Source organism: Lonchura striata, chromosome 13, assembly GCF_046129695.1.
Source record: "Lonchura striata isolate bLonStr1 chromosome 13, bLonStr1.mat, whole genome shotgun sequence".
Classification (NCBI taxonomy): domain Eukaryota; kingdom Metazoa; phylum Chordata; class Aves; order Passeriformes; family Estrildidae; genus Lonchura; species Lonchura striata.
Genome location: NC_134615.1, coordinates 16,097,457 through 16,123,158, shown reverse-complemented (window position 1 = coordinate 16,123,158; position 25,702 = coordinate 16,097,457). Strand labels below are relative to the sequence as shown.

The window sequence follows — 25,702 nt, the reverse complement described above, 5'->3', positions numbered from 1 at the left end:
CTTCCCAGCAGGAAAAAAACGCCACTGAAATTCTTCCAGGCCACGGTCATGAAACCACTGCACAGTGACAGGCATTTTCCTGGCCCTGAGCAGCTGCTGGTGCTGCCTTCATCCTGTCCTGTGGCACCGAGGGACCCCGGCATGTGCCAGGCTGCTGCAGTTTCGGGGGACACCATTGCATCCCCTGCATGTTTTAGGCACTCGCTTGATTCCAGGAAAAGGGTGGTTGGAGGAATTTGTGGAGTTTTTATGGCCTCTGGCCTGTTTACAGGGAAGACTGTCTCTGGCAGTGGGTTCCCCAAACAGCCCCATACCGGCGCTTTGGCCAGGATAAAGACATTCCTGTCATTCCCGGGAAAGGGCTTTCCAGACCCAGTCACGGCGGGTTAATTTTAACAGCCAGCCCTTGAGGATGTGTGAACAGCAACTTCTCAAGCCGGCTGGTGTCTCAGGGTGCTGGGGGGTACCTGTTGCTGGACCCCTGTGTCATTGTCAGTGTGGACCAGGGTGGGCTCTGCCTCACTCCTGCTGAGCTCACTGCTCCTCAACAGCCTCTTTCCACACTGAGGGACTGGGTTTATGGAGAGAAATTCCAGCCAGCTGCTGGAGTGCTGAGCCGTAATTGTTTCCTTATGGGTGGCTCTTGACCAACACCGTCCAGAGCAGCGTGGGCATCATCAGCATGGGATCAAGACTACTTTTCTGGCAGGAGGGGGAATAGGTGGCTCAGGCTGAAACTCTTGGCCCAACTAAGTGTCATTGCACTAGGAGGGGTAGGGAGGTTTGTCGGGGCTCAGCCTGGCACCCTCAGATCCCAGGAGGCTGGGGCTGGGGCTTCGGGATGGCTGTGGGAAGGGTTTGTTTGCTGGCAGGCCATGCATTTCCCAAGGCTCCCTGATAATCGAGTGCACGGACACATTTCAGAGCTGTCACGTAACTACTGTAGAGGGACAGCACATCTCGGAGGGTCAGGAAGGCAATGGGGGTCAAACACCCTTTGGGGAGAGGCAATTCTCCCCCCCCTCCCCCCCCCCCCCGGTGCTTCCAGAGATCTGGGAATGCCCCGGGGCATCCCATGTCATCTCCAAGTGCAGTGTCTTCACATGCTCCCTGGGGCTTTCCTGCCCCTCACCCAGCACCCAAGATAATCCCTGGGGGTTCCTATGCCGCCACGGGAGCAAACCCCGATGCTCCCCTCCACCAGTGCCACATCTCCAGGCATCCCTCGGGTCTCCCTCCGCTGTAGTCCCGGGGCACGCGGTGCTGCTCCCCGACCCTACCCCCAAGAGCATCCACGGGGCTGCCCCCCGATCCGTCATCCCTGCGCGTCCTCCGGGTAGCCCGCAGCGGCTCCCGGAGCATCCCTGGGGCTGACCCCGATCATCCCCCCCGCCGCCCGCAGCCCCCGGCCCCGCGGCGGGCGGCGCATGTGCCGCGCAGCGCCCGCCCCGCCCCGCCCCGCCACCGCCCCGGGCCGGGCTCCCCGCGCCCCGCTCCGCGCCGTGCCCCCCTCCGCGCTCCGCTCCGCTCCGGGCTCCGCTCCGCGCCCCGCTCCGCTCCGGGCTCCGCTCCGCGCCCCGCTCCGCGCCGCTGCCAGGGGGCGGCGGGTCCGCGCAGCACCCGCGGGGGGCGAGGGAGGGAGGGAAGGCAGGGGGCGATGCCCCGCCCGGCTCCGCCGCCGCTCCGCCGCTGTGCCCCCCCCGCCGCCGCCCGGGCGCCGCCCGCCCCCCGCCGCCGCTGAGCCTGGCCCGCCGCCGCGGCCTCCCCCGGCGGCGCCGCCCGCCCCGGGCTGCCGCAGCGCCGCGATGGAGACGGCGGAGAAGGAGTGCGGAGCCCTTGGCGGCCTCTTCCAAGCCATCATCAACGACATGAAGGTAGGGGATCCCCCCCGCGCCGCGCCCCGGTTTTGCTGTCGTGACAGCGCTCCCCCCGCACCATCCCCCCATCACCCGGCTTCCCCAGGCAGCCCCCGCGGTGCCGCCGGTGCCCGTCCCGCGGTGGGTACCCAGACTGCTGCCCAGCCGCGAGATGGGGATTGGAACCCCGCATCGGCTATCGGAGCACGAACATCAGCCCCACAACGGGTGTCGGGGTCCCACAAAGGCTGTCAGAGCCCGGCACGGGTTGCCAGAGCCCCACATCAGCCCCTTACTGGGCATCGGAACTCTGCTGGGCATCGGAGCCCTGGAGATCGCAGTCCCCCATCATCTCTATATCCAGCGCTGGATATTGGAGCTCCATACTGGGGATTGCAGCCCCACAGCATCCCCAGATCCCTCACTGGCTATCGGAGCCCCATTTGGGGTGTTGCAGCCCTATATCTGCCCTGTTATCCTTCACTGGGTATCAGAGCACCGTGTCGGGCATCAAGCTCTCACACCGGGTGTAAGAGCATGGCACTGGGTGCCAGAGCCCTGCATCAACCCCATAATATGCAGCAGGGCCCTGCATTGGGCATTGGAGCCCGTAGCAGGGATCCTGGCTCCATATCAGCCCTGTGTCCGTCCCCAGGTGCCCGAGCCCCTTGTCGGGTGACACAGACCAGGCATCACTGCCCCTCACCAGGTACCACTGGGCATTGCCCCCCATTTCAGGCATCATGTTATCCCTGCCCCATGCCCAGCCTGGATTTCTGCCAGACTCAGTGGGGCTGACACCAGTGGAACAAAAAGGTCTCCTAGCTCCTTGATCCCATTTCCTAACCCGGGAAGAGGATATTGCCTCCACCCTCCCCGGGAGCAGGATGGGGCCATGTTTAAAAAAACCTTTTTGTTTGTTTTCATTTCAAAAAAATAAATTTAAAATGCTGGGGGGCATTTCTGACTAGGGACTGAGTAGGGAGGATGGGACCAGCCATGTTTCATCTTGGGGGACCGAAATTCCCACAGCCAGCTCGAGCGCTGGGGTTTAGCCCTAGTCATTTTTGGGAGGCAAACGCTCTCTTCCTCCTCCTTCTCCTCCTCTTCCTCTCTTCATGCTGCAGACCCGTCCAGACAATGCTGTCATTGCCAAAGCAGGGGAGGGGGGATAAAAAAAAAATAAAAGCCTTGCTGGGAAGGAGATTAACCCCTTCAAGGGGCAGTGGTGGCTCTACAGCCGGACTCTGGCTCAGGGCTGGGAGAAAAGCTCCAGGGAGAAAATCCCAACTCTCCCCAGGGCAGTGGAATTCAGGGCTGGTGCGAAACGGGTGCTGGAGTGATCAGCTCCCTCCTCCAAACACCTTCACCCCAGCCACCCTCTCCAGGCAGTCTGGCTGAGTCCTACACTCCCGGGGGGGAGGTGGGAGCAGCCCCTGCCTCAGTTTCCACATTCTCCTGCTGAGGCTTCAGAGGGGATAAGCCAGCCCAAAGCTGTCACCTCCCAGTGACATGCCCAGCACCATCCGGATGTGGTTGGACTGGGAACCCCTCACCAGAGGAGACCGAGCTGGAGTCAGTTTCATGCCATTTGAAGGTAGGAAAGATTAAAGAAAAATTATGAAAAAGAAGGAAAACCCCACCACACTACAGCTGGGCCTCAGCTCATGTCCTGCACAGCCCCGGCCGAGTGCCAACGGCACATGAGGGTGTGCTGTCCCCATCTCCCAGCCATGTGGGTGTCCTGGCACAGGCACCGGGGGACAAGTAACTCTGCTTGAAGAACTGCTGGCATTGAAGGGCAGTGATGTGCTCATGGTCCTATGGCTGGGACTCCTGTGCTGGTCACAGGGCAAAGGGACCTTATTTTGGTGGTGGGTGGCTATTTCGGCACCCCTTGTCCTGTGGTGGGGAGAATTTTTTTGTTGGTGACAGTCCCTAAGCTGGCTTCATTCCTGTTGCCTCTGCTCGTGTGCTCAGTGTCCCTGAGTGACCTTGGCATGTCCTTGTGCCCATTGTCCTCCTTCCCATCCTCCTCATGCCTGGCATCATAGGGATTTGGGGGCATTACAACCTGCTCCCTTCTACACAGGAGCCTGACTTGCCCTGCCCAGGGTGGCCGAGGAAGGTGGCCCGGAGCCAATGGCCCAGGAATGGTGACCCAGCCCTCTGGCAATGACAGCCCCTGGGGACCCACAAGCAGGGGGTCACTGCCACAAGTGGTGTGTCAAGTGGCACCTTCAAACCCTTTCTTTGCTGACTTATGAGGAAATAGGGGCTTTCATGGTCCCAGAAAATGCTGGGCTGGTCTCATGTCCTCTCTGTGCAAACCTTGGCCCCAAAGCTGCCACCAAGCCAGAGTGCCCATGGGGATGTGTGGCAATGTACATGTCCCAGCCCGGTGGCTGCCCTAGGGGAGTTTACAGATGCCTGTCACTGCCATTGGATGGCAACACCAGGATAGCACCAGGATTTTGTCGCTGGAACAACAGGACCAGGATTGATCTTGCTAGGATAGCAGCACCAGCATGGCTTTACCAGGATGATGACACCAGGACTGGCCCTGCTGGAATGGCTTTGCTGGGATAGTAGCACTGGGAGCAGCTTCACTGGAACAGCAATTGGAATGGCTTTGCCAGGATGCTGGCACCTGGATGGCTTCACTGGAATGATGGCACCGATACTGGCCATACAAGGGTGGCACTGGGATGGCCTTGTCAACACAGCACCAGGATTAATCTCACCAGGATAATCTCACCATGGACTGGCCTTGCTGGGATGGTGACACTGGGATAGCCTGGCTGTGTCATGGATCAGGATCAGCCTTGTTGTGATGGCGCCGGGATGGCCTTGCTGGCCTGGCTGCAGCTGGCATTACTGGGACAATCCTCACTGGAATGGCAGCAGCATGGTCTACTGGGACTGGCTTCACTGGGCCAGCACTGAGACAGCCTTGTTGGAACAGTGGCACTGGGATGGCCTTGCTGGGATGGTGGCAGCAGCACAGCCCTGGGATGGCCTCAGTGGGCTGGTGGCACTGGGACTGCCCTGGGATGACTTCACTGGACAGCCCTGGAATAGCCTCGCCACAAGGGCAGTGGAAATGGTCTTGCACAGATGGCACCAGGGTGGCCTCATTGTGACAGCACTGGGGTGGCCTCCCAAGCACCTGTGCTCTGTCCTTGTCCCCACACAATTGCCCCATTCAGGGCTTTGGGGACCCCAACCTCCCTTCCTGCCTGGTCAGTCCTTGGGCTCAGGGGAGGTGAGGACTGGGGCTCCCATCTGCAGGACTGGAGCTCTCCGTGATGGTGGATTTGGCCATTGGTGCTTTGGGGGAAGCTGTGGGTGCTGGGGGTGTCTCCTCTACTGCTGGCCAGAGTCTTAAAAGATTTTTCATTTCATGCGCTCAATGAGCAAGAGATCACTCAAAATCCTGAGGTCTCCATGGTCTATAAGTTTGTGTGGCCAGACTGGAAAGGGAAAAAATCAGGAGGGAAAAGAGTTGTGCTCAGCCTCTATTAGCCATCAGAGAAGCTATTGAGCTGCCCTGTCTCTCTGCACCAGTGAGAGGGGGACGTGCCCTGGTCGGGGGAGCAGTGCAGGGGGTGAGGGTCCCTGTCTCTCACCATCACCCTTCCTCCTTGCAGAGCTCCTACCCCATATGGGAGGATTTCAACTCGAAGGCCACCAAGCTGCACTCCCAGCTCAGGTGAGTGGCCAAAGAGGGGGTGGGACATGGGGGACCCCCCTCCTCGCTGGCACATCGCAGATGTCCCACACCCACTGAGCTCCCCCCTCGCTCTCTCTGCCTCAGGACCACGGTGCTGGCCGCAGTTGCCTTCCTGGATGCCTTCCAGAAAGTGGCTGACATGGCCACCAACACCCGAGGTAGGGTCCTCTCTCCTATGGGTGGGCATCCCCAGGCTTGTCTGGGCAGGGGAGCAGGTGGTGAGTGTCCCCTGTGGGGTGTCCCCTGCCCACATTTCTGGGGTGGAATTCAAGAAGCAGCGTCACCACCCACAGAGAGATGTCCAGCCTGTTTCCACACCAAGGTGGAGCATTCCTTGGGAAGCAGCATTGGAAGGATGGAGTGGGGAGGGGGAAGGAGGTAGGCACCCATGTGGGTGCTGCTTCTCACCACCCATGGGTGCTTAGCCACATTTTCTCGTGGGGCTGGGACATTCATGGTCTCCTGCACCCATCTCTGCCCCCCAGGATGCAGAATCCACCTTCCTTGTCCCTGGCACCCATCTGGGAAGTTCCCTGGGAGGTCCTGGCTGCTCCGAGGGTCTCCAGGGAAGAGGAATTAGCTAGAGGGAGGTTCAGGAGTCCAAGATTCACTGTTTTGGGGACAAGCCCTAACTCACCAGGGAGGTGACCAAAGAGCCCAGGCTGCATGTGGGGTGCCCCATAGTGTTGGGGATGAGGAGGAGGGATCCCTGGACCCTCTCCGGGTGCCCTCTGGCAATGAGGAGCCACTTCCCACCGCTTGGCTTCTGCCAAGCAGATGGTCCCGGGCTGGTTCGCAGACTGGCGGCATCCAGGCCATCTGGAGCCACACGAGGAGGAGGAGGAGGAGGCAGCTTGAGCCAGGATCAGCTTTGCCTCCAAACCCACTAGCCCACTGCACCAGGGGGATTAGGGCTCCCCCAGCTCCCTGCCAGCCCAGGCAGGCAAAGCAAGGAGGAGGCACAGGAGCAATGCTGGGGACAGCTGGGGACCAGCACCACAAGAGTCAGTGTCACCCTGTAGTGCTGCTATACCTGCAGGGCTTTTTGAGAGGGTGAGCAGCAGAACAGCAGCATGGGGAAACTGAGGCACTGGGTGGGGGCCGGCTGCTGGCCTTGCACACAGTGCATGAGAATCGGATTAGAAGCAGCAGGAGAGCTGGGATAAGAGCATTAGGAGCTGGATTAGGAGACTACTCCAGTGTAGGAGAAGGCCGTGGCTCATGGGTTCTCCTATTTCCATAGCACTGGGGGACTCAGGGACATCCAAAACTCCTGCAAAGGGGTGGGAGGTGGTTTTGGAGGCTTTTAGGGGAGAGAAAGGCTGAATGTCACTCCTTAGTTCGCACCGAAGGATTTTTGACTGCCGTTTTCCGTGGGAATTGCCGGCAGCACTGCCACCACGTGGCCATCCTTAGGCTCCAGCGCTGACAGCGGTTTCACCTAAAAAGATGCTCCTCCTATCCCCCCCGAGGAGTTTGAGCTCCCTTTTTATCCACTCGGGATTGTGCCTAGAGGTGTGGGACAGAGCTGACTGCCTGGAACTAAGCCAGGGTACCTCATTGCTTCCCTTCCTTGGCCCCCCCAGACAACCTGGGAGAAACTGGAAAAAATGGGAGCGGGTTCTAATTTCAAAGCCTCCAGAAGAAATGTTTAGTGTTTCATGTATTAGTTAGTGGATGATGATTCATTTATTTTGTGGATTTATCGTGAGAAAAAACAAGCCACCCCCTGCCTAAAGTGTCCCCAGTGCCCAGTGCATCCCAATGCTCCTCGTCCCTGTCACAAGCCACCTGCTCCCACTGGACAAACAGGGCTGGGACTGGTGTGGGGGTGTCCCTGCCCCTTGTCAGCAGCACTTTGCTCCCCACAGGTGCCACGAGGGACATCGGCTCGGCGCTGACCCGGATGTGCATGCGGCACCGCAGCATCGAGGCCAAGCTCCGGCAGTTCACCAAGTAAGCAGCACCAGCACCAGCTTTGCCTCCAAACCCACGGGTGTCGGTGACACGGCCTGGCCAGGCTCATTCCCTCTCTGGAGAAGGGGATGCTGGGTGTTGGCTGGGCACGGGATGGGGAAATGGCTCCCCCCTGGCTCTGGCGCTCTCCCACACTCTCTGCTTCTCTCTCCCTGCTCCAGTGCCCTCATGGAGAGCCTGATAAACCCTTTGCAGGACAGGATTGAGGACTGGAAGAAAACTGCCAATCAGCTGGACAAGGACCATGCGAAAGGTACGAGGGGGACAGGATGGATCCGTGCAGCGTGGCTGCGCTGCTGGGCAGGGGGCCCCTCTGACAGCACTTCTGCACCCCCAGAGTACAAGCGAGCACGGCATGAGATCAAGAAAAAGTCCTCTGACACCCTCAAGCTCCAGAAAAAGGCTCGCAAAGGTGAGAGGGGGTCTCCTGGGGGGTGCCCCCACCAGCCCCTCCGCAGCACCCCCAGCCAGGGCCGGTATCCGGCTGTGGCACTGCCAAGGGGGGTGGGCACTAGGGGGGTCCTGCTGCCCCCCTGTAGAAAGGGAGGTGCCGGCACGGCCCCGGGGGTGGCGGGGAGGCGGGGCATGCGCCCCAGCCTTCGGCCTCTTTTCACACGTTTTCTCTGTCTCCTTCTCTCTTCCCTCCCCTCCACATCCTTCCTGTAGAGCTACTTGGTAAGTGAACCGCTGCCCCCCACCTCCGGCCCCCTCTCTGCTTCCTCATCTACTCCCCCCCGTCTCCCCAGCCTCTGTCTGTCTGTCCGTCCGTCCATCCGCTCCCTGTTCCCACCCTCACCCTGCTTTTAGCTTAGCTTAGCCTGCACCCCGTATCCTGAGGCAATGCCAGGATCACTGTTTGGCAGCCCAAGGGGTCCTCTGGTCCCAAGTGCCAGGGATGGGGATGGGGTTGCAGAGAAGCCCCCTGCCCAGGGCTGCTGTGGGGTGAGGGTGCTCTTGGACCTTCCAGTGAGATGGGCACAGTGGGAGACATATGGTATCTGCTGGAATGTGAGGATGGGGTGATGTCCCCAAGCTGGAGGAATGGCCTTGGCTTGGCAGTGGCACCACCAGCAGACTGGGGAAGGTGTCAGGGCAGCCCAGGACTGACAGTGCCCCATCTCGCAGGGAAGGGGGACCTGCAGCCCCAGCTGGACAACGCGCTGCAGGACGTCAATGACATGTACCTGCTGCTGGAGGAGACGGAGAAGCAGGCGGTCCGCAAAGCCCTCATCGAGGAGCGGGGCCGCTTCTGCACCTTCATCACCTTCCTGCAGCCCGTGGTGGTGAGCGTTGGGGGCTGGGAGGGTCAAGGATGGTTCCTTCTGCCCAGTGGTTGCTGATGCTCTCTCTTCTCTGTCCTCAGAACGGGGAGCTCACCATGCTGGGAGAGATCACCCACCTGCAGGGCATCATCGAGGACCTGGTGGTGCTCACTGCTGAGCCCCACAAGTTGCCCCCCGCCAGTGAGCAGGTCAGTAGGGGTGAGCCAGGGGAGCAGGGGAACATCTCTGAGGGGACTTAGACCCCATCTTTCCTGCAGGTGATCAAGGACCTGAAGGGCTCTGACTACAGCTGGTCCTACCAGACGCCGCCATCCTCGCCCAGCAGCTCCAGCTCCCGCAAGTCCAGCATGTGCAGGTATGGTAAGGTGGGCTCCACACCCAACCACAGCCAGGAAATCCAGCCCTCTTCATTAACCTCAATGGGTTAATGATGCTTACGGCCTCTGGGGATGCTCACAAGGTGCATGTCCACCTTCTCATGTCCATATGGGCAGGTGGCTCCCATTAATATAAAGGAATTGGTCTTGGCACACTGGGCAGGGCTGGTGGACCTATGGGGCAGGATGGGGGCCGGACACATACCCTATCCTCCAGGATCTGGGGACAATGTGTGCTGTGCATGGGTGTCTGGGGGCAAACATACCACCTCTGTCATGTCCCCCAGCCTGTTCCCCGCCACAGGGCCACCCCAGGAGGCAAAGGGACACCTCCAGGAGGACTACATGCCTCAGTTTCCCCAGGTTGGGATGTGTGGCAGGGCACTGATCCTCCTGCCACCTCCAAACCTCTGGCTTAAATTCTCTTTTCCTTCCTTTGTCCTCCCCGCCGGCGTGTCCCCGTCCCCCCGGCGCCCCCCCAGCAGCGTTAGCAGTGCCAAGGGTGGCGTGGCGTGGCCCGGCGGGGCTCAGACCTGCTCACCCAGTTCCACCTATCGCTACCGCAGCCTGGCGCAGCCCCCCGCCGCCGCCACCCGCCTCTCCAGCGTCTCCTCCCACGACTCCGGCTTCATCTCCCAGGACGCCGCTTATTCCAAACCACCTTCCCCCATGCCCTCGGACATCACCAGCCAGGTACAGGGAGGCTGGTCAGTGCTGCCAGCCTCCATGCCTCAGTTTCCTCTTCCACAGAATGGGTGGGTGGTGCTGGGTCCAGTGCAGAGGTGATGAGACCCACCCTCAGAAGTATTTCCATCTGTGTTGGCATCACGGGAAATAAATATTGGGAATATTGAGGGTGCCTGCCATAGCTGTGGGCATTCTGGGCCACATAGCAGAGAAACCCTATCCATGAATTCCCCCAGGCATGGGGTACAGATATCCCTCTCCCTATGCCAGGAGAACAGGGTGTTTCTCAATCACCGCAGCCCCATAATACCCAGTTTGTGCCAGTCACCCACCAGGCATCATGGAGCAAAGCTTCCCCTTCATGCTGCACCATCCCCGGTGCTAAGGATGCTCCAGGATCCCCAGGGAGTTGCCATTCCCGCCTGTCCATGCTAACCTGGCATCACCAACCCAGCAAGATCCCCGCTCCCCAAAATACCTGTTGGCTCTGCATGGCTTGGGGTGAGAAGGGGGAAGGGTTGGGCCAGTGCGTCATCCCAGTTCTTGACCCGACTCCAAGGTCGCATCCTGCCTGCCATCCTGCAGCCACCGCCGGAGGGGAGGAGGGCTGGGGCCTTGCTCAGCCAGGGAGCTGTGGGTGCTGCTCTAACCGGGGTCATGGCTCTGGCTTTGCTTGCTAACAGCCTCTTCTCTCACCTTCCGGCTCTCGGCTCGTCACGGCACAGCAGAAGTCCTCCAGCTCGGCGTCCTCAGAGGCATCCGAAACCTGCCAGTCAGTTAGCGAGTGCAGCTCCCCCACCTCGGTTAGTCCTTGCCATCCCACCAGGGTTGCATTTCACACGTGGCTCCCCCCTCACTCCATGGGGTTCAGCCCCCAGCCCCTCCCCTCCCTTCCTGCATGGGGCAGAGCATCCTGAGCAGCACCCGTGGCTTAACACGGGGGACATCAGCTTGAGACCTCTCCTGCTACTCTCCTGGTCCCCGTGTCACCAGCATGAACCGCATGCCTTGCCCGTTGCAGGACTGGTCCAAGGCCAGCCCCTATGACCAGCCGGTGGTCCCTACCCTGCAGCGGCGCAAGGACCGCGTGGAGCACCTGCGGGAAGCCGAGCTGGGCTCTCCTGCTGCTGGGTACCCGGGCATCGGCGGCGAGGATGCTCCCAGGCCCCGGATGTCCCCCGCTACAATTGCTGCCAAGGTACCAGCTGCAGCAGGGAGGGCACAGAGGTGGGGGGCTCCTGGGGCCTCCCAAAGGAGGAACCAGGGTGCTGATAGTGCCCCTTGCCCCAGCAGCATGGGGAGGAGGTGTCCCCTGCCGCCAGCGACCTGGCCATGGTCTTGACCCGTGGGCTGAGCTTGGAGCACCAGAAGAGCAGCCGGGACTCGCTGCAGTACTCCAGTGGCTACAGCACGCAGACCACCACCCCCTCCTGCTCTGAGGACACCATCCCTTCCCAAGGTACTGCCACCAGGGGTTACCTGGGGCCACCTGAAATGGCATTTAGAGTGGGGAAGGGCACAACAGAGGTTTTGGTGATCCTGGGGTACATTTGTGTGCCCTGGGTGTCATAGCATCAGGCTATGGTCATACTGTGTAGGGGCTGGTGCCACAACTAACCACAGCTTTTCCTGGTTTTTTGGGTGTTAGCTGGGGCTCACTGGGTGCAGTTGTGCCAGGAAGCGCCGTAACAAGTGATGCGGTGATGTGTCTGCACAGAGGTTGAGTACAGGTAGAGATGGTGGCACTGTTAGGTGATGGCAACAGTCGGTAGTTGGAGATCAAATAACCACGTCTGTCATGATGTTGGCATGATGATGGCTGAGCCAGTTATGAGCATGTGGTGGTGACAGTGGAGATTGGCTGTGATCGTGTGGTGATGGCTGTGATTGGGGTGGTTGTGATGGTGAGAGTTGGGTTTGGTGTGATTTCAGTGTGATGGCTGGGGTGACTCTGCTTTCCCTCCAGTGGCGATGTTTGTGTTTGATGGTGAGCATGTTGTGCCAGCAATGACAGCAGTGGTTGCGTGACGATCATGGCAGTTGAATTTGGTTGTTGTGCTGTGATGGAGGTGGCTGAGGCTGGCTTTAATGACATGGTTGAGCTTGGCTACCCACTGCTCCCCCAGCCACACTGATGGTGCTGCTGCCTCCCCAGGCTCCGACTACGACTGCTACTCGGTGAACGGTGACGTGGAGTGTGAGCCCCAGAGTGATTTTGACAAGTCCTCCACCATCCCACGCAACAGCAACATCGCCCAGAACTACCGGCGGATGATCCAGACCAAGCGTCCCGCCTCCACCGCCGGGCTGCCCACCGGCACCAACCTACCGGCCGGCACCACCCCGGGGGTGGCCACCATCCGCCGCACGCCCTCCACCAAGCCCTCGGTGCGCCGTACACTCTCCAATGCTGGCCCCATCCCCATCCGACCCCCCATCGTCCCCGTGAAGACCCCCACGGTGCCCGACTCCCCTGGCTATGCCGGCCCTACGCGGGTGGGCAGTGAAGAGTGCGTCTTCTACGCTGACGATGCCTCTCCGAACCCCCTGGATTTTGCCAAAGCTTCGCCCAAGCGGCTGAGCCTTCCCAACACCGCCTGGGGTGGCGGTGCCATGGAGATCTCCGTCTACCCCGGGGCCGGCCAGCACCTCTCCGCTGAGGAAGAGGAGGACCAACAGTTGGCTGCCAACCGGCACAGTTTGGTGGAGAAGATTGGGGAGCTGGTGGCCGGCGCCCACGCCTTGGGGGAAGGCCAGTTCCCCTTCCCCACCGCCCTCGTGGGGTCCGGCCCCAGCGAGGAGACCCCCGCGCCGCCCCCCGCGGCCTCCATGGACCCCCCGGCCGAAGACATGCTGGTGGCCATCCGGCGCGGGGTGCGCCTGCGCAGGACCGTCACCAATGACAGGTCGGCCCCGCGGATATCGTGATGGTGCCCGGCCAGCAGGGACGTGCCCGCCGTGGCCCACGGACCCCCGGGGGCAGCTGCTGCGCCTCCCGGGAGCCCCCACCCGCCGGCACCTGCTGCCCCATCCCTCTCTGGTGCCCCTGCTTCCTGCCCCTCTGTCTCCTGCCTTGCGCTCTCCCTACATCCCTCCTTCACGTGCTCTCTCTTTGGCCCTCTTTCTGCTTTTCTTCTCTTCTTTTTCCTATTTTTTCTGTTTTTTTTTTTTCTTTTGGCATTTTTCTTTTGTTCTTCTATGTCACTTTTCCTTCTCTTTTCTTATTTTCTTCATTTTCCCGTTTTTCTCCTTTTCCTCTTCTTGTCCTCTTTTTCTTTTCCTTTCTTTTTAACTCTTTTTGTCCTCCCTTTTCCTCTCTTTTTTTTCCTTTCCTTTTTTCACCTCTTTCCCTTTGTTTCCCTTTTCTTGTTGCTCTCTGGCTTTCCCTCTCCTCTCTGTTTCCTTTCCCTCGGGCGCAGGCGGGTGGCCCCAGCCGCAGCAGGAGAGGATGGTGCCAGCAGGTCTGTGGCAGCCGTGGAGCACCAGGAGCACCAGGAGTGGGGGCCCTGGCCCCATTCCCCCCAGCTGCCTGCTTGGGGCCGCCACCGCTCAGCCTCATTCCAGGCGGCAGAAGCAATGGGCAGGGGGTGCAGGGGGGGAAGAAGAAGTGGGGGACACGTGAGAGGGTGGGGGTGCTGGGGGTAGAGGCTCTGCAATCCCCTCTGTCTTGGGGGACACCAGGGTGCAGGGACTGAGGATGCTGAGCCTCCACTTTGCCCCCCCTCCACAAGGATCACTTGGACTCCCTGCAAACGCCCTCGCTCCGCACCCACGGACGCCGTGCAGGTCCGCTCAGAGGTGGGTGCAGGCACAGGAGGTTTGACCCAGACCCCCCAGGCAAAGCAGCTTTCTGCCGGCGGCTGGAGGAAAGCACAACCCCCCGGCCCCCGCTGTACATAGCCCCGCCGCCCCGCTGTCTGTCGCATCGCAGCCCCTCAGCCCTCCCACTTAGGAATAACAATTTAGTTCTCCCCCTTTCCCCTTCTCCTGCCCAGAACCGCTGAGGCCAAGTGACAAATGTTTGGGTTTGAGGGAGGGGGGGGATCTCTTATTTTGTACAGAATACAAAAATTCTTTGGAGAAGGAAAAAAAACCTGACCTGTCTTTCAACTGAAGTAACTTTTCTGGTGCTGTTGTTAACTTGGTCCTTATTCTTTTCTTTTTTTTTTTAATTTATTTTTCCCCATCGTGTTCCTGCCTCTGCTGCCACTTCCCCTCTCCCTGTCCCTCTGCCACGTTTCTTTCTCTTTCTTTCATTCCGTCTTTTCTTTTAATTTTTTTTTTTTCTGGTGGTAATTCCCCTCTTTCTGCCCCTCCCCCGTTTTCCATAGTCACTGCTACAAGTAACGAATGCACTGTGAAGATTCCAGTATTAATAAAGGTTGTACTGTAATTAATAGCCTTGCCTGTGCTGCTATGGATTTTCTCTGGGGTCACCCCAGTAATGGGGAACAGGTGAGAAGGTACCATCACCCCTTTGGGCTTCCCATGGCTTGAGGGGGTTTTGGGCTATGGAGGAGTGCAACGACCCCGTGGCCAAGGGGATGGGTGACCCTGGGCTGCAGAAGAGCATCCTGCTGCCCCATCCCCCGCACAAGTGGGGGTGCAGGCGGTGCCCCCCGCTCCACCCATCCCAGCAGCACCCGCAGCCCTGGCACCTCCCGGATTATCGAGGCCGATTGCCAAATCTCGCCGGGGCAGCACAACCGGCTGCGGAGAGCGGCGGGGATGGAGGGGCTCAGCGTGGGCAGCGTCCTGCTGACCGGCTGCGACGGGGGGCTGGGCCTGGGGCTGCTGAAGGGTTTGCTGGAGCAGCCCAGCCCACCTCGGCACATCTTCGCTGCTTGCCTGGACCCCCAGGGCAAGGTAGGGAGGGCACCGGCGCGGGGAGGGCAGAGTCAGCTCTGGGATGGGCGCCTGGGGATGCCACTATCCCACCTGAAACTGGGAGGCTGAGCATCAGCGTCCTGCACGATGAATGGTATGGAAAAATACATGTGTGTGTGTGTATATATATATATAAAAACCAAAAATACATATATTAAATATTATCTATGTATGTATCAAATATGCACGTATTTATTTTGCATCTCTCGGCGCAGGTGTGTGCATGATGGGGAGTGCAGGGGGGGTTACTGTTGCTGCAGGGAGCTTTGAGCTCAGCCAGGCGCAGAGGAGCAGCGACTCGCCCCAAATCGCTCCCCCTGGATCTTGTTGTAACCTGTGACATGAGGGCCACCCTCTTCCCACCCCGGCACGGTGCAGCCCCCCCTCCACTTCCATGAGCTTCTCCATGTGACCCCTGCCTCCCTTTTCTCCACCTAGGCTGTTAACGAGGTGGCTTTGGGCTTTCCCAACGTCATGATCCTGCTTCTAGGTAAGTGCTGGGGCGGGAAAGGGATGAAGCTTCTCAGGATTTAATTGCAGCCGTGGGTGGTTCCAGGAAATGCCACCAAGCAGGTGGGTCCCTTAGTTTGGCTTAGCTCAACCAGGTCACTGATGGGACCAGGAGGATGCTCGGTGGCTGGGAGTTGCCTCCTGCCATGTCCTACAGCATCTTGCCAGGGTCGTGGCCACCAGCCTGTCCCCAAAACCTCCTGTCCCCTTGCAGATGTGACAGACCCCAACAGCATCAAGGCAGCAGTCAGGAAGGTGCAGGCAGAGGTGGGAAGTGCTGGCCTCAACCTCCTGATTAACAACACCGGCACCACGCGCCGCAGCACCTTGGCCACCGAGACAGCAGAGAACATGAGCCTCGTCTACACCACCAACACCATCGGGCCCCTGCAGACCAGCCAGGTGAGGACACAGGCAACCCCTGCCCCAAACACTGGGAATAGGGAGGAGGAGGATGGTGATGCCTGAGATCCCATCCCCTGCAGGCCTTCCTGCCCCTGCTGAAGAAGGCGGCTGAGGCCGAAGGGCAGCGTGAGATGAGCTGCAGCAGAGCTGCCATCATCAACATCTCCAGCATCCTGGGCTCCATCGAGGTTGCGGAGGCTTGGGAGGAGAGGCAGGACATCTGCTACCGCTGCAGCAAGGTACCGCCCTTGGGAGGATGGGGAGGAATTTGGGGGTCATCTCCTCTGGGATTCCCCTCTGCACCGGCCCTGGCATTGCCAGATCATGATGGTAAGGAGGGGAGTTTGTCCTCCCAGGCTGCTCTGAACATGCTCACCAAGTGCCTGGCCCTGGAGTACGGGAGCAGCGGGATCCTCTGCGTGTCTGTGGATCCTGGACATGTGACACCTCCCTTGGAACAGGGGATGGTGAGTGATGGGGGGTGCATGGACTCCTAGCTCAGCAAGGTCCCATGGGCATCCATTCCTGGAGGCATCCTTTCCCAGGAGCATCCCTTCCCAAGGCCACCCCTTCCCATGAACATCCATTCTCAGGGTCGTCCTTTCCAGAAGCATTTCTTCCCACAGACATCCCTTCCCATGAGCACATTCCTTCTTCATAAGGCATTTCTTCCCATGGACATACTTTTCCCATGAACATCCCTTCCCTGGGCACCCTTGACCATGGACATCCCTTCCCTGGGCACCCACATCTGTGCAGTCCCTTGGTCCCACAGTGGCTGTGCCACCACTGCAAAGGGACAATTCCAGGCACTCCCCCCAAATCATCCAATTTCTTCCCTATTTTTTATTTCCTTTCCCATCCTGACAGTGTGTCAGCAGAGGGCACCCCGGTCCTGCACTCGGCTGTCCCTTACCCTGCTCTGGCTGACAAACGAGACACTTTTTAATTAGGAATGAAGAAATTAACCCCCATCCTTACAGCACTCAAATTTGTGCAAAGTCACATCCCTTGGCTGCTGGAGCATCTCCAGTTGCTCCCAAACCAGCCCAGCTGGAGCTGGCATTCCACCACACCATGGGTGGGATTGGGGGTGTTGGGGTGGAGAATCCTGGCTCACTTTTTCCCTTGCCCCTGGGTGTGACAGGGCCCGGTGACGCTGGAGGAGAGCGTGAGGGGCGTCCTGCAGCTGCTGGCCCAGCTCTCAGCCACCAACAATGGCACCTTCTGGGACTGGAGAGGACAGAGGCTGCCCTGGTGAGAGCAGCATCTGCTCAGTGAGCTTAAATAATTAATTAAAGTTAATTAATTGTCATTTCCAGGCTCACTCTGATTCAGGGAGGGGGCAGGGCAGGATGGGCAGGGCAATAGAAACAGGGATGCACAGGTTGGGGGATGGGAGTTGGATTCACTGCCCCCCTGGTCTGGGATGCTGATTTGGGCCAGGGAAGCATAAGGAGGGATGCTCCAAGGGTGGTCCTGAATCTAAGGCATCCCCCGGGGCCAGGAGAACCCCCTGGCTATCCTCACTCCAGGGCCATAAACCATACTGCCTATGGGGGCATCCCAGGCAGCCCCCAAACTCAGCTCTTCTCCTGCTGAGCCTTTCCATGCCCACCCCAGGATGCTGCCAGGTGTTTTTCTTGTTGGTTCTAGGCCAACAACAAGTTCTTCCTATTCCAGCAGCTGGGGGGGTTTCACAGTGGGGGATCTCCCAAGTCTCAGCACATGCCTAAAGATGTCTTTTGAGACCTGAGCAGGGCATCCTGGCCTGACCTTCCCTGAATCCATCCCTCATGGTGCACCAGGGGATGTTCTAAATAGGCTTCCATTCCTGATCCTGTGAGTGCTTTCCTGTAGAGGCTCTCAGCTGGCATTTTTGAAGCCCTCTCTCAAAAGAGGGATCAGAAGAAAATGCACAGTATCTCAAGTGGGCTGGACACGCAGCCCATTGCTGTGGGGATGCTCTGGGAAGCTTGGAAGGGGTCATTTTGCAGGGACAGCTTCAGTTTTCCCACAGTGGAGGAGAATGAAGGATCATTCCCACATTTGACATGACGGAATGGGAGGTTGGGGCTCAGCCCCAAAGGCTGAGGCAGCCCCAGGTGGGTCCCTGCACCACACAGGGACTCAGTTAAAGCCAGCAGGGATGGGGGAGAGGGTCCTTCTAGTTAAAGCCCTTACCAAGCAGTGGATCTACTGGCTTTATATGAGCTCTGTGTGGGCTTTATATAAACAGGAATCATCACTAGGCATGAAGGGAGGAGGAAAAGGAGGAGGAGGAGGAGGAGAAGGAAGAGTTCCTCCACTCATGCTGCAGTGCCCATTGACTCATGAGCCTAAGCCATGAATAGACCAATTAAGGTCTCTAATAGCTGATGAAAGTAATTAACTAAGCTGTAAAGGGGGGAGGCAGCCAGGCAGCCCCAGTGCCTCCAGTGTGCTGCCTGCCCCACACCACCAAGCACAACAAACAAATCCAGATGTTTCCTTGCTGGGGAAGCAGCCAGGGCTGAGGGAAGTAGCTTGGCAGGGGTCCCTTTATCAGAGTGAGTCTCTCCCCAACAGCAGTGAGGGAGGTGGCTGATACCCCAAAAGAGGAGGCAGTGCAGGCAGTGGGATTCTCTTTGCTGGTCCTTTATTTCGGGTAAGGCTGGAGGTTCCCAGGACCCAGTCAGAAGCTGAGCTGCAATGCTAAAGAATTAACTGGTGTTTAATCAAAGCTGAGGAAAAAATACAAATGGAGAGAAACAGGGTGATGCTCTCACCTGCACTGTGGGCAGGGAGAGCTGCGTGTCCCCCCAACAGCTGCCTGCCACAGGGGCTGTGTCTGACCCCCCACCCATGCAAAGGGTGGCAGACATTTTGGATGGACAAGATCCCAGCCATAAACAGTCCCACAGTTCTGGAAAGGGTTGTGTTTGGTCCTGGAAGGAATGGCATTTGTTCCACCTTTGCAGCTTCCTTGGGAACCCACCATGGGGCTCTGGGAGGAGCAGAGCAGAGGCAGCACCCAAGGCTTCAGGGCAAGGAGGTGTCCAGTGAGGGGTTGAGTGAAAGATCTCCCACAGTGTTAGGTGGACTCCCACCGACCTGAACAGAGGGAACAGTACCATGGTGTGGGAAAGGGTGACCTTCCCTGAATCCATCCCTGGCACCCACATTCCCCAAGATCAGCTCCCCACCGTGATCCCCAACTCACAGGGCCCCCCGAAGAGCATCCGCATGACCTTGAGGCAGTTGTCCAGCAGTGCCTTGGGGCGAACAGCCTTGCTCCGGCTCTCAGCGCCCGCGCTGTAGATCAACTTCACCAGATCGGCCACCACGGTTTCCACGTCTGTCTGCAGTGACAAATCACCAGGATGGCACCAAGGTCCCCCAAGGGACAGAGGGGTGCAAAAGAATGTCACTGTTGCATTGGCCGGGAATCGAACCCGGGCCTCCCGCGTGGCAGGCGAGAATTCTACCACTGAACCACCAATGCCAGATGTGCAACCATCCCAGCCCTCCCCCCACACTCCCAAACCCAGCGAGCAGCAGCGACAGGCCCGGTCAGCTCTGAACACCCTCACAAATCACCCCAACACAGCTCTGATCACGCCGCTCCAGCCCATGGCAACACCTCTTCCCTCTGCCTCACATCACCTACAGCAAGGAGGCCTTGTCAGCAGCCCTCAGACTTAACCTCTCATGAGACAACCCACCAAAACTCCTCTCTCCACCCAGGGGCTGCAGAACCTGCCCGTGGCACAGGACAACGCAGCCACACTTTGGGTTCACATTGGTGACCCAGCCATGACAGCCACCCTCATCCAGTGCCCAAACACAGCCCCCGTGGATGTGGCAGCACACCCACACCCATGCAGACCCGACTGCCCTGGGCCTCACTGCCACCGAGTCTGAGACCCTTGTCACTGCCACGAAACCAGAAAGCCCTGACTGTCAGTGAGCCATGGACTGTCACTGACCGTAAGGCAGGGTCCCTCCCTGCCACCAAGTCCCCCGGGGATCACCAATGTGCCCTGGCTTTGTTCCACCGACAGTGACACTCCCATCCACACAGGGGGAATGATGTGCCACAGAAATGTGTAATCAATCCCTCTAGGTACCCAGGGGAATCCCCATGGTCCCCCCAGAGACTCTGGGTGCCAAAAAAAGTATCACCGTTGCATTGGCCGGGAATCGAACCCGGGCCTCCCGCGTGGCAGGCGAGAATTCTACCACTGAACCACCAATGCCAGATGTGCAAAGTTTCTGAACCCTCCCCACACGGCCCCAGCATCCCAAATCCAGAGTGCAACGTGGGCAGGCACTGCCAGCCGTGAGCACACCACACACAGACACACACGAGGGGCACCCCAACACACAGCTCTGATAACGCTGCTCCAGCCCATGGAAGCGCCGCTGCTGCTGCCCCACCAGTAAGGAGACCTTGTCAGCAGCCTTTGGATGTAACCCTCTGATGACAACCCAGCAAAGCTCCCTCACTCCTCAGAGGGGCTGCAGAACCTGCCCGTGGCACAGGACAACCCAGCCACACTTCGGGTTCATATTGGCGACCCAGCTGTGACAGGCCACTCATATTCAGCACCCAAACACCTCTGCCTCAGGGTGCAGCGCCTCCCAGCCACAAGCAACCCATGGCTGCATGGACCCGAGTCAGGTGGAGGGGCTGGGGGCTGCAGAGTTGAACATCAGGACACTGGGCTGCCCTGATGAGGAACCAAACCCTGGGTTTCGAGGGGGAGCAAAATAATTGTCCCACTGAACCACATTTGCCAGATATGTAGGTGCCCACAGCTACCATCTGCCTCCATGGCCTGGGCACCCTTGACATGAGCCAGTACCTCCCACTGCTCCTAAAGCAGGGACCTGCACTGCAGCCCTTGCTGTCACTGAGCCACTGTCCATCCCGGCCACCCAGCCTGGTCATTCAGCAAACCATCTCCTCTCACTGCTCCCCAGTGCCACCGAGACAAGAACACTCAGTGCTGGCAGAGCTGCTGCCGCTGCCACGCTGGGGCCTGAGCACCCACACAAACTACAGTCGACCCCGAGGGGAGATGCAGAGGGAGCACCTCTACAGAGATGTCCAAGGCAGCCCTCGGGAGCTCCTCCGCTATTCCATGGGCACCCTGGCAGCCACCAAAGGACAGCAGAGTGCAAAAGTCACTGCTGCATTGGCCGGGAATCGAACCCGGGCCTCCCGCGTGGCAGGCGAGAATTCTACCACTGAACCACCAATGCCAGATGTGCAACCAGCCCAGCCCTCCCCCCACACTCCCAAACCCAGCGAGCAGCAGCGACAGGCCCTGTCAGCTCTGAACACCCTCACAAATCACCCCAACACAGCTCTGATCACGCCGCTCCAGCCCATGGCAACACCTCTTCCCTCTGCCTCACATCACCTACAGCAAGGAGGCCTTGTCAGCAGCCCTCAGACTTAACCTCTCATGAGACAACCCACCAAAACTCCTCTCTCCACCCAGGGGCTGCAGAACCTGCCCGTGGCACAGGACAACGCAGCCACACTTTGGGTTCACACTGGTGACCCAGCCATGACAGGCCACCCTCATCCAGTGCCCAAACACAACTGTCTCGGGGTGCAGAAGCTCCATCGAGGCTGCAGAAGCTTAGGCAGAGAGGCAGAACTGTCACCGGGAAAACAGGGATGAACTCATGGGCACCTTCTGCCTGATCCCCCGCAACTGCCGGCCCTGGCAGTGCCACCCCGTGACGGAGGCCGGTGTGTGTGACAGTCCCGTTCTCCCCTCCCCAGCTCAGCAGGTCCCCCAAGAGGGACGGGTCGTCGGGCAAGAAAAAAATGAACGTGTTGCATTGGCCGGGAATCGAACCCGGGCCTCCCGCGTGGCAGGCGAGAATTCTACCACTGAACCACCAATGCCAGATGTGCAATGCTGCTTAGGCGCTGCCCCACGGCCCCGCTCCCTGTTCCTGATTTCTGTCTTTGCACCCTGCCCCAGCCCTTCCACAGAACCCACCCCGAAGGAAAACGTCCATGCCCTTGTTGACCCCTCCCAGTGCTCGCGGCGCAATTCGTGTCCTCCCAGCACAGGAGTGCGAGACGTGCAGCTGGGCTGGGGTGCCAGGGGGGAGCCTCACCTGCCGGTACTTGCCGTACTCCTCGCCCAGGGCGTCAAAGAGCTGGCAGAGTTCCTGGGTGTACTTCCAGGATGGGTGCTTCTCTGGCAGCACCTCACGGATCCGCAGCACTGCCTGGGAGCTGACATGGAACCAGAGGTACCGCAGTGCTGCCTCCGACACTGTCCCGTTGCGCTAAAGGGCAAGAGGGTGAGAGCCGGGCAGCCCCCGTGGGTCCCTGGAGTGCTCCCGTCACGGGACTCTCCCCTGCCACCGTCTTACCAGGCGGGTGATGTTGGATGGTCTCAGCACCTCTTCGTACTGGACTTGAACTGTGTAGTCGATGGGAAAGTAGTGTTTCTGGAAAGGCAAGGAAGAGCATGGGGGCTGGCAAGGGGCAAAGTAATGGGCACATCTTTGCCAGCCTCAGCACGATGCCAGGGAGCCGGTGCGAAAGCCCTTTGACGTGGGCAGCCCCCAGCAGAAGTAGTCCTGGGCACAATTTGGTATAAAATGTCCCTGGTAAAAAACACAGCACCCAGCAGCCGTAGAGCAGCAGGTGTTGCCTCCCACCCATGTCCCCCCGGAGCAAATTGGGGCCCTGCAATGCCACGTGTCCCCCCCACCTCCCAAAGCTGGGGTTACCATGTACTGCAGGCGCATCTCATACTGCAGCTTGTCCTGGAGCAGGCGGGTGAGCTCGCATTCGCCCGGCGCCGCGGCCTCCAGCCCCAGCACAGCCAGGACACCTGAGCAGCCAAAGCCAGTGGCATCAGCCCCCTCAGGGACACCCACTGAGGTGACTCCTGAGGCCATCCCCCCTGTCCCCCAGCTGTACTCACATAGGACGGCAGCGTAGCCCTGCTGCATGTTGATGGTGGCCGTCAGTGGAGCCCCAGGCTGTGCCTACATGGCTGGGGCTCACAGGGAGCCTCCAGGGCAGTGGCGTGGATGGTGTGGGGACAAGGGACAGGTGTAGGCTCCGGGCACTGGCTGCTCTCCGGTAGCCCCGGGCAGTTGTCCCCTGCCATGGATGGGGGGTTAGTCCCCCTTCCCGGCAGTCCCCGCTGGCTTCTCCTCTCCAGCTGTGGCAGGGAAGCAGCAGGTCCCGGGGCCGTCACAGGGTGTTGCCAGGGATGTGTTTGCAGGGGTGCAGGAGCACCCCCGGACTGCGAGAGGGAATCTGGGGGAAGAGAGCCCCGGCTGCAGCCCCAGGGCAGGCAGGCGCCCAGTCGCAGCCCCCAGGCAGGACATCCGCCCCGAGCCCCGGGGCCGCGGGGAAGGGACGGCCCCGCGTGAGCCTCGGGTGGCCAAAAGACTGTGGGTGGCCGTGGAGCCGCGTATGCCTATGTCCTGCTTGGGGCAGGGCTACCAGGGCTTCCCTGATGACACCCTCAGGGGATTTCCAGGGAGGGAGGGGGGTCAACCCGGCCCCGTTATCCCAGCGGTGATTAAGTCCGGCCTCAGTTAAAGAAGGCTGGGGGACGAGGCTGGTAAAATGGCCAAGCCACCGCGTGCTGGGTCCCCACACAGAGGTGTCGTGTCCCTACACCCCTGTGAAGGGGGCCCTGCCATGCCCCCGCGCTGTGGAAGGAGACCATAGCATGTCCCGGTGCCACATGTCCCACAGCGCGTCCCCTTGCGAAGGAAGGGTGTGTTGTGTCCATGCCATATCCCAGCACAGCAGGAGCCCCATCTGCATCCCCACCCCACATCCCGGTGCCAGGGGGGCCACGCTGTGTCCCCACGCGATGCCATGTCCCAGGGGGGAAGCAGCCGTGCCGTGGTACCGTGCCGTGCGCCCACGCAAAGGCGTCGTGCGGTGTGCCACCCACAACCCCCGGTGAAGGGACCTCTGTGCCGTGTCCCCGCAACACGTCCCCAGGCGAGCACGGCCGGGTGGCGGGGTGCGTGTGTCCCGTGCCGCGTCCCCGAGCGGGGCCGTGGCTGCCCGGCCGCCCCCCGCGCCCCCCGCGCGAGGCTCCGCGGACCCACCTGGCGCGGCGCGCGGGGCCGCGGGCGCGGGACGCGTCCAGCCGCGGGCGGCGGCGGCGGCGGGGCCGTGCCCGCGCTCCCGGGAGGCGGGCGGGGGGCGGCGGCGCGGGGAGCGGGCGGGGCGGCGGCCGGGGGCCGGGCGGGGAGTGGGGACCGAGCGACCGCCCCGCACGGCCCGGGGAGAGTTCGGCCCCGCTCCGCCGCCGGTGCTCGGCCGCCCCCGCCGGGGGGGTGTCCCCAGGGTAGGGAGGGAGAGCGGGAGGTGTCCCCAGGGTACGCAGGTAGCCCAGGCTGGCGTGTCCCCGGGGTGCTTGGCTAAGCCTCGTGGGTACCTCCCTGCTCCTCGAGGTACTTTGCTGCACCAGCCCCTGGGTGCTGGTCTAAACTATGGTAAATGGCTCCTCCACTCCTCAGGGTGCTGAGCCATCCCTGCAGGGTGTCCACCCAAGCCAGTCAGTGCCCACATAGCCCCTGGGGTGCCCAGCTGACTACTCTGCACAGCCCTAGGCTCCCCAGGGGGCTCTGCTCTGCTAGCACTGGCACCTCTAGGGTGCTGGGCTTTCCTGGTCAGGTGTCCCAGGGCACTCCTGGGCTGAGCACCCATGGGCAAGTTTGGGATGATCAAAGAGGGAATCAGCCAGTGCCTTCCCAGGATCCCTTCCCGGGGAAGGGCTGCACTGCAGCACTAATCTCAGAGGGGCTGAAATATTCTTAGCTGGCTCCAGGCCAGCAGGATTCTGCTCCTTATGGCCCAAGCCTATGTCACCCTCGCAGGATGCTTCAGGGCTGCGCTCCGGCCAGGAGCAGGGGCCAGGGGAGGACGTGGGACATTGTTCTCCCCCACATCATCCTGAAGAGCCCCGTGGAAGAGCCACTGTGTCTGTGCTCACGGCTGCTGAGCATCCACAGGGTCAACAAGAAACATCGGCTATCAAAGAGTGGGTCAGTGCTCCCAGGGAAACGCGTGGGAAGGAATGCACTTCTGCCTGTGAGAGCGCACTGGGATTCCCCTGGCATGGAGTCAGGGCCACTGCCGTGCTCCTGCCAAGCTTCCCCTGGTCCTGGCCAGTCTCGGGCACGGCCCTTGCCTTGCTCCCAGCTCTCGTCAGGGGCAAGATGCTCAGCTCTAAGCAGGGAAGGAGCCGCTCCAGCTCCTCACTCAGGTGTCCGCAGGGATTTTGCCCGCAGCTGCTGCAGTCGCTGGAGGAAGCCATTTAATAGCATTCCCTGCCCACGTATTCATCAGCCTGGCAGCCGGGATGGGGCGAGGAAGAGAAAGTGCGGAGCTGCGCAGCGCTGTGCTGGGGGCGGTTTGCTCTCCCTGGCTGCTCCGGGGCTGGAAATCAGTGCTGGGATGAGCCCAAGGCAAACAGCTTCCCGTGCAGTGCACAGCCCCGGGAGCTCTGCTCCCACACGGCAGCAGGACCCCAGGCCCCTGCGGCTGCAGGGGAAAGCTCTCTCTGAGAGAAACCTTCCTTGTCCCAGTGAAGGGGAGCTGGGGGCCCAGCCAGCTCCCCACAAGCACCCAGCTCCTTATGGCCAGGAATGGGTCCCCTCCAGGCTTTGCCTTTTACTGGAAGCAGGTTATTCACCAGGCACAGCCAAGCAAGTAAAACCTTGTGCTTGGAACCAGTTTGGGAACATCTCAAGACATGCCCCCCCTCCCCTGCTTTCACTTTCAGGATACCAGCATGACAAATACCAAAGGCCACTGGAGCTCTGCTTGAAGTGCCCTCTGATCCAAAGCATCACTCCCTCAGGGAGGACAGGGAGCACAGGGTGAGCACTTTATGGCAAGCCAGAAGCTGGACCCCACAAAGTTCAGCTCCCCTTGTCCTTCCTTGACACAGCTGCCCGCACTCAAACCAGGGGAGCACAAAGCCCTTTGCT

General features: G+C 60.2%; 3 protein-coding genes and 4 non-coding genes across 17 annotated transcripts; 2 read left to right on the top strand and 5 right to left on the bottom strand.

Moving 5' to 3' along the window:
• Positions 1 to 1,738: 1,738 nt before the first annotated feature.
• On the top strand, positions 1,739 to 14,312 carry MTSS2 (MTSS I-BAR domain containing 2). 9 transcript variants are annotated; one of them, XM_021541103.2, is made up of 15 exons: positions 1,739 to 1,874; positions 5,507 to 5,568; positions 5,674 to 5,747; positions 7,461 to 7,545; positions 7,728 to 7,819; positions 7,904 to 7,978; positions 8,233 to 8,241; positions 8,692 to 8,849; positions 8,930 to 9,037; positions 9,107 to 9,204; positions 9,793 to 9,919; positions 10,597 to 10,716; positions 10,935 to 11,111; positions 11,207 to 11,372; positions 12,069 to 14,312. In XM_021541103.2, exons 1-15 carry the CDS (start codon positions 1,806 to 1,808, stop codon positions 12,839 to 12,841), a joined length of 2,193 nt encoding a protein of 730 aa, XP_021396778.2. In that variant the 5' UTR covers positions 1,739 to 1,805; the 3' UTR covers positions 12,842 to 14,312. The 9 variants fall into 9 exon arrangements, with proteins under 9 accessions (XP_021396778.2, XP_031361689.2, XP_021396775.2 ...); XM_031505829.2 differs by having other exon boundaries at positions 9,712 to 9,919; positions 10,642 to 10,716; XM_021541100.2 differs by having other exon boundaries at positions 9,712 to 9,919.
• An 82-nt stretch (positions 14,313 to 14,394) lies between these two features.
• Positions 14,395 to 17,030, top strand: LOC110476216 (C-signal). The gene is made up of 6 exons (XM_021541022.3): positions 14,395 to 14,779; positions 15,239 to 15,290; positions 15,525 to 15,712; positions 15,796 to 15,954; positions 16,072 to 16,182; positions 16,863 to 17,030. The coding sequence occupies exons 1-6, from the start codon at positions 14,642 to 14,644 to the stop codon at positions 16,974 to 16,976; spliced, it is 762 nt and encodes a 253-aa protein (XP_021396697.2). The 5' UTR covers positions 14,395 to 14,641; the 3' UTR covers positions 16,977 to 17,030.
• A 1,306-nt stretch (positions 17,031 to 18,336) lies between these two features.
• Positions 18,337 to 23,880, bottom strand: IL34 (interleukin 34). 3 transcript variants are annotated; one of them, XM_021541053.2, is made up of 7 exons: positions 23,813 to 23,880; positions 22,660 to 22,841; positions 22,463 to 22,566; positions 22,100 to 22,177; positions 21,839 to 22,012; positions 18,918 to 19,056; positions 18,337 to 18,808 (listed from the first exon to the last, which is right to left on the bottom strand). In XM_021541053.2, the coding sequence occupies exons 2-7, from the start codon at positions 22,685 to 22,687 to the stop codon at positions 18,789 to 18,791; spliced, it is 543 nt and encodes a 180-aa protein (XP_021396728.1). In that variant the 5' UTR covers positions 22,688 to 22,841; positions 23,813 to 23,880; the 3' UTR covers positions 18,337 to 18,788. The 3 variants fall into 3 exon arrangements, with proteins under 3 accessions (XP_021396728.1, XP_021396726.1, XP_021396727.1); XM_021541051.2 differs by having other exon boundaries at positions 22,660 to 23,000; positions 23,813 to 23,873; XM_021541052.2 differs by having other exon boundaries at positions 22,660 to 23,020; positions 23,813 to 23,836.
• On the bottom strand, positions 19,129 to 19,199 carry TRNAG-GCC (transfer RNA glycine (anticodon GCC)). The gene has a single exon. It is a non-coding gene; the product is annotated as a tRNA-Gly (tRNA).
• TRNAG-GCC (transfer RNA glycine (anticodon GCC)) lies at positions 19,883 to 19,953 on the bottom strand. Its single transcript has one exon. It is a non-coding gene; the product is annotated as a tRNA-Gly (tRNA).
• Positions 20,892 to 20,962, bottom strand: TRNAG-GCC (transfer RNA glycine (anticodon GCC)). The gene has a single exon. It is a non-coding gene; the product is annotated as a tRNA-Gly (tRNA).
• TRNAG-GCC (transfer RNA glycine (anticodon GCC)) lies at positions 21,550 to 21,620 on the bottom strand. Its single transcript has one exon. It is a non-coding gene; the product is annotated as a tRNA-Gly (tRNA).
• Positions 23,881 to 25,702: the final 1,822 nt, after the last annotated feature.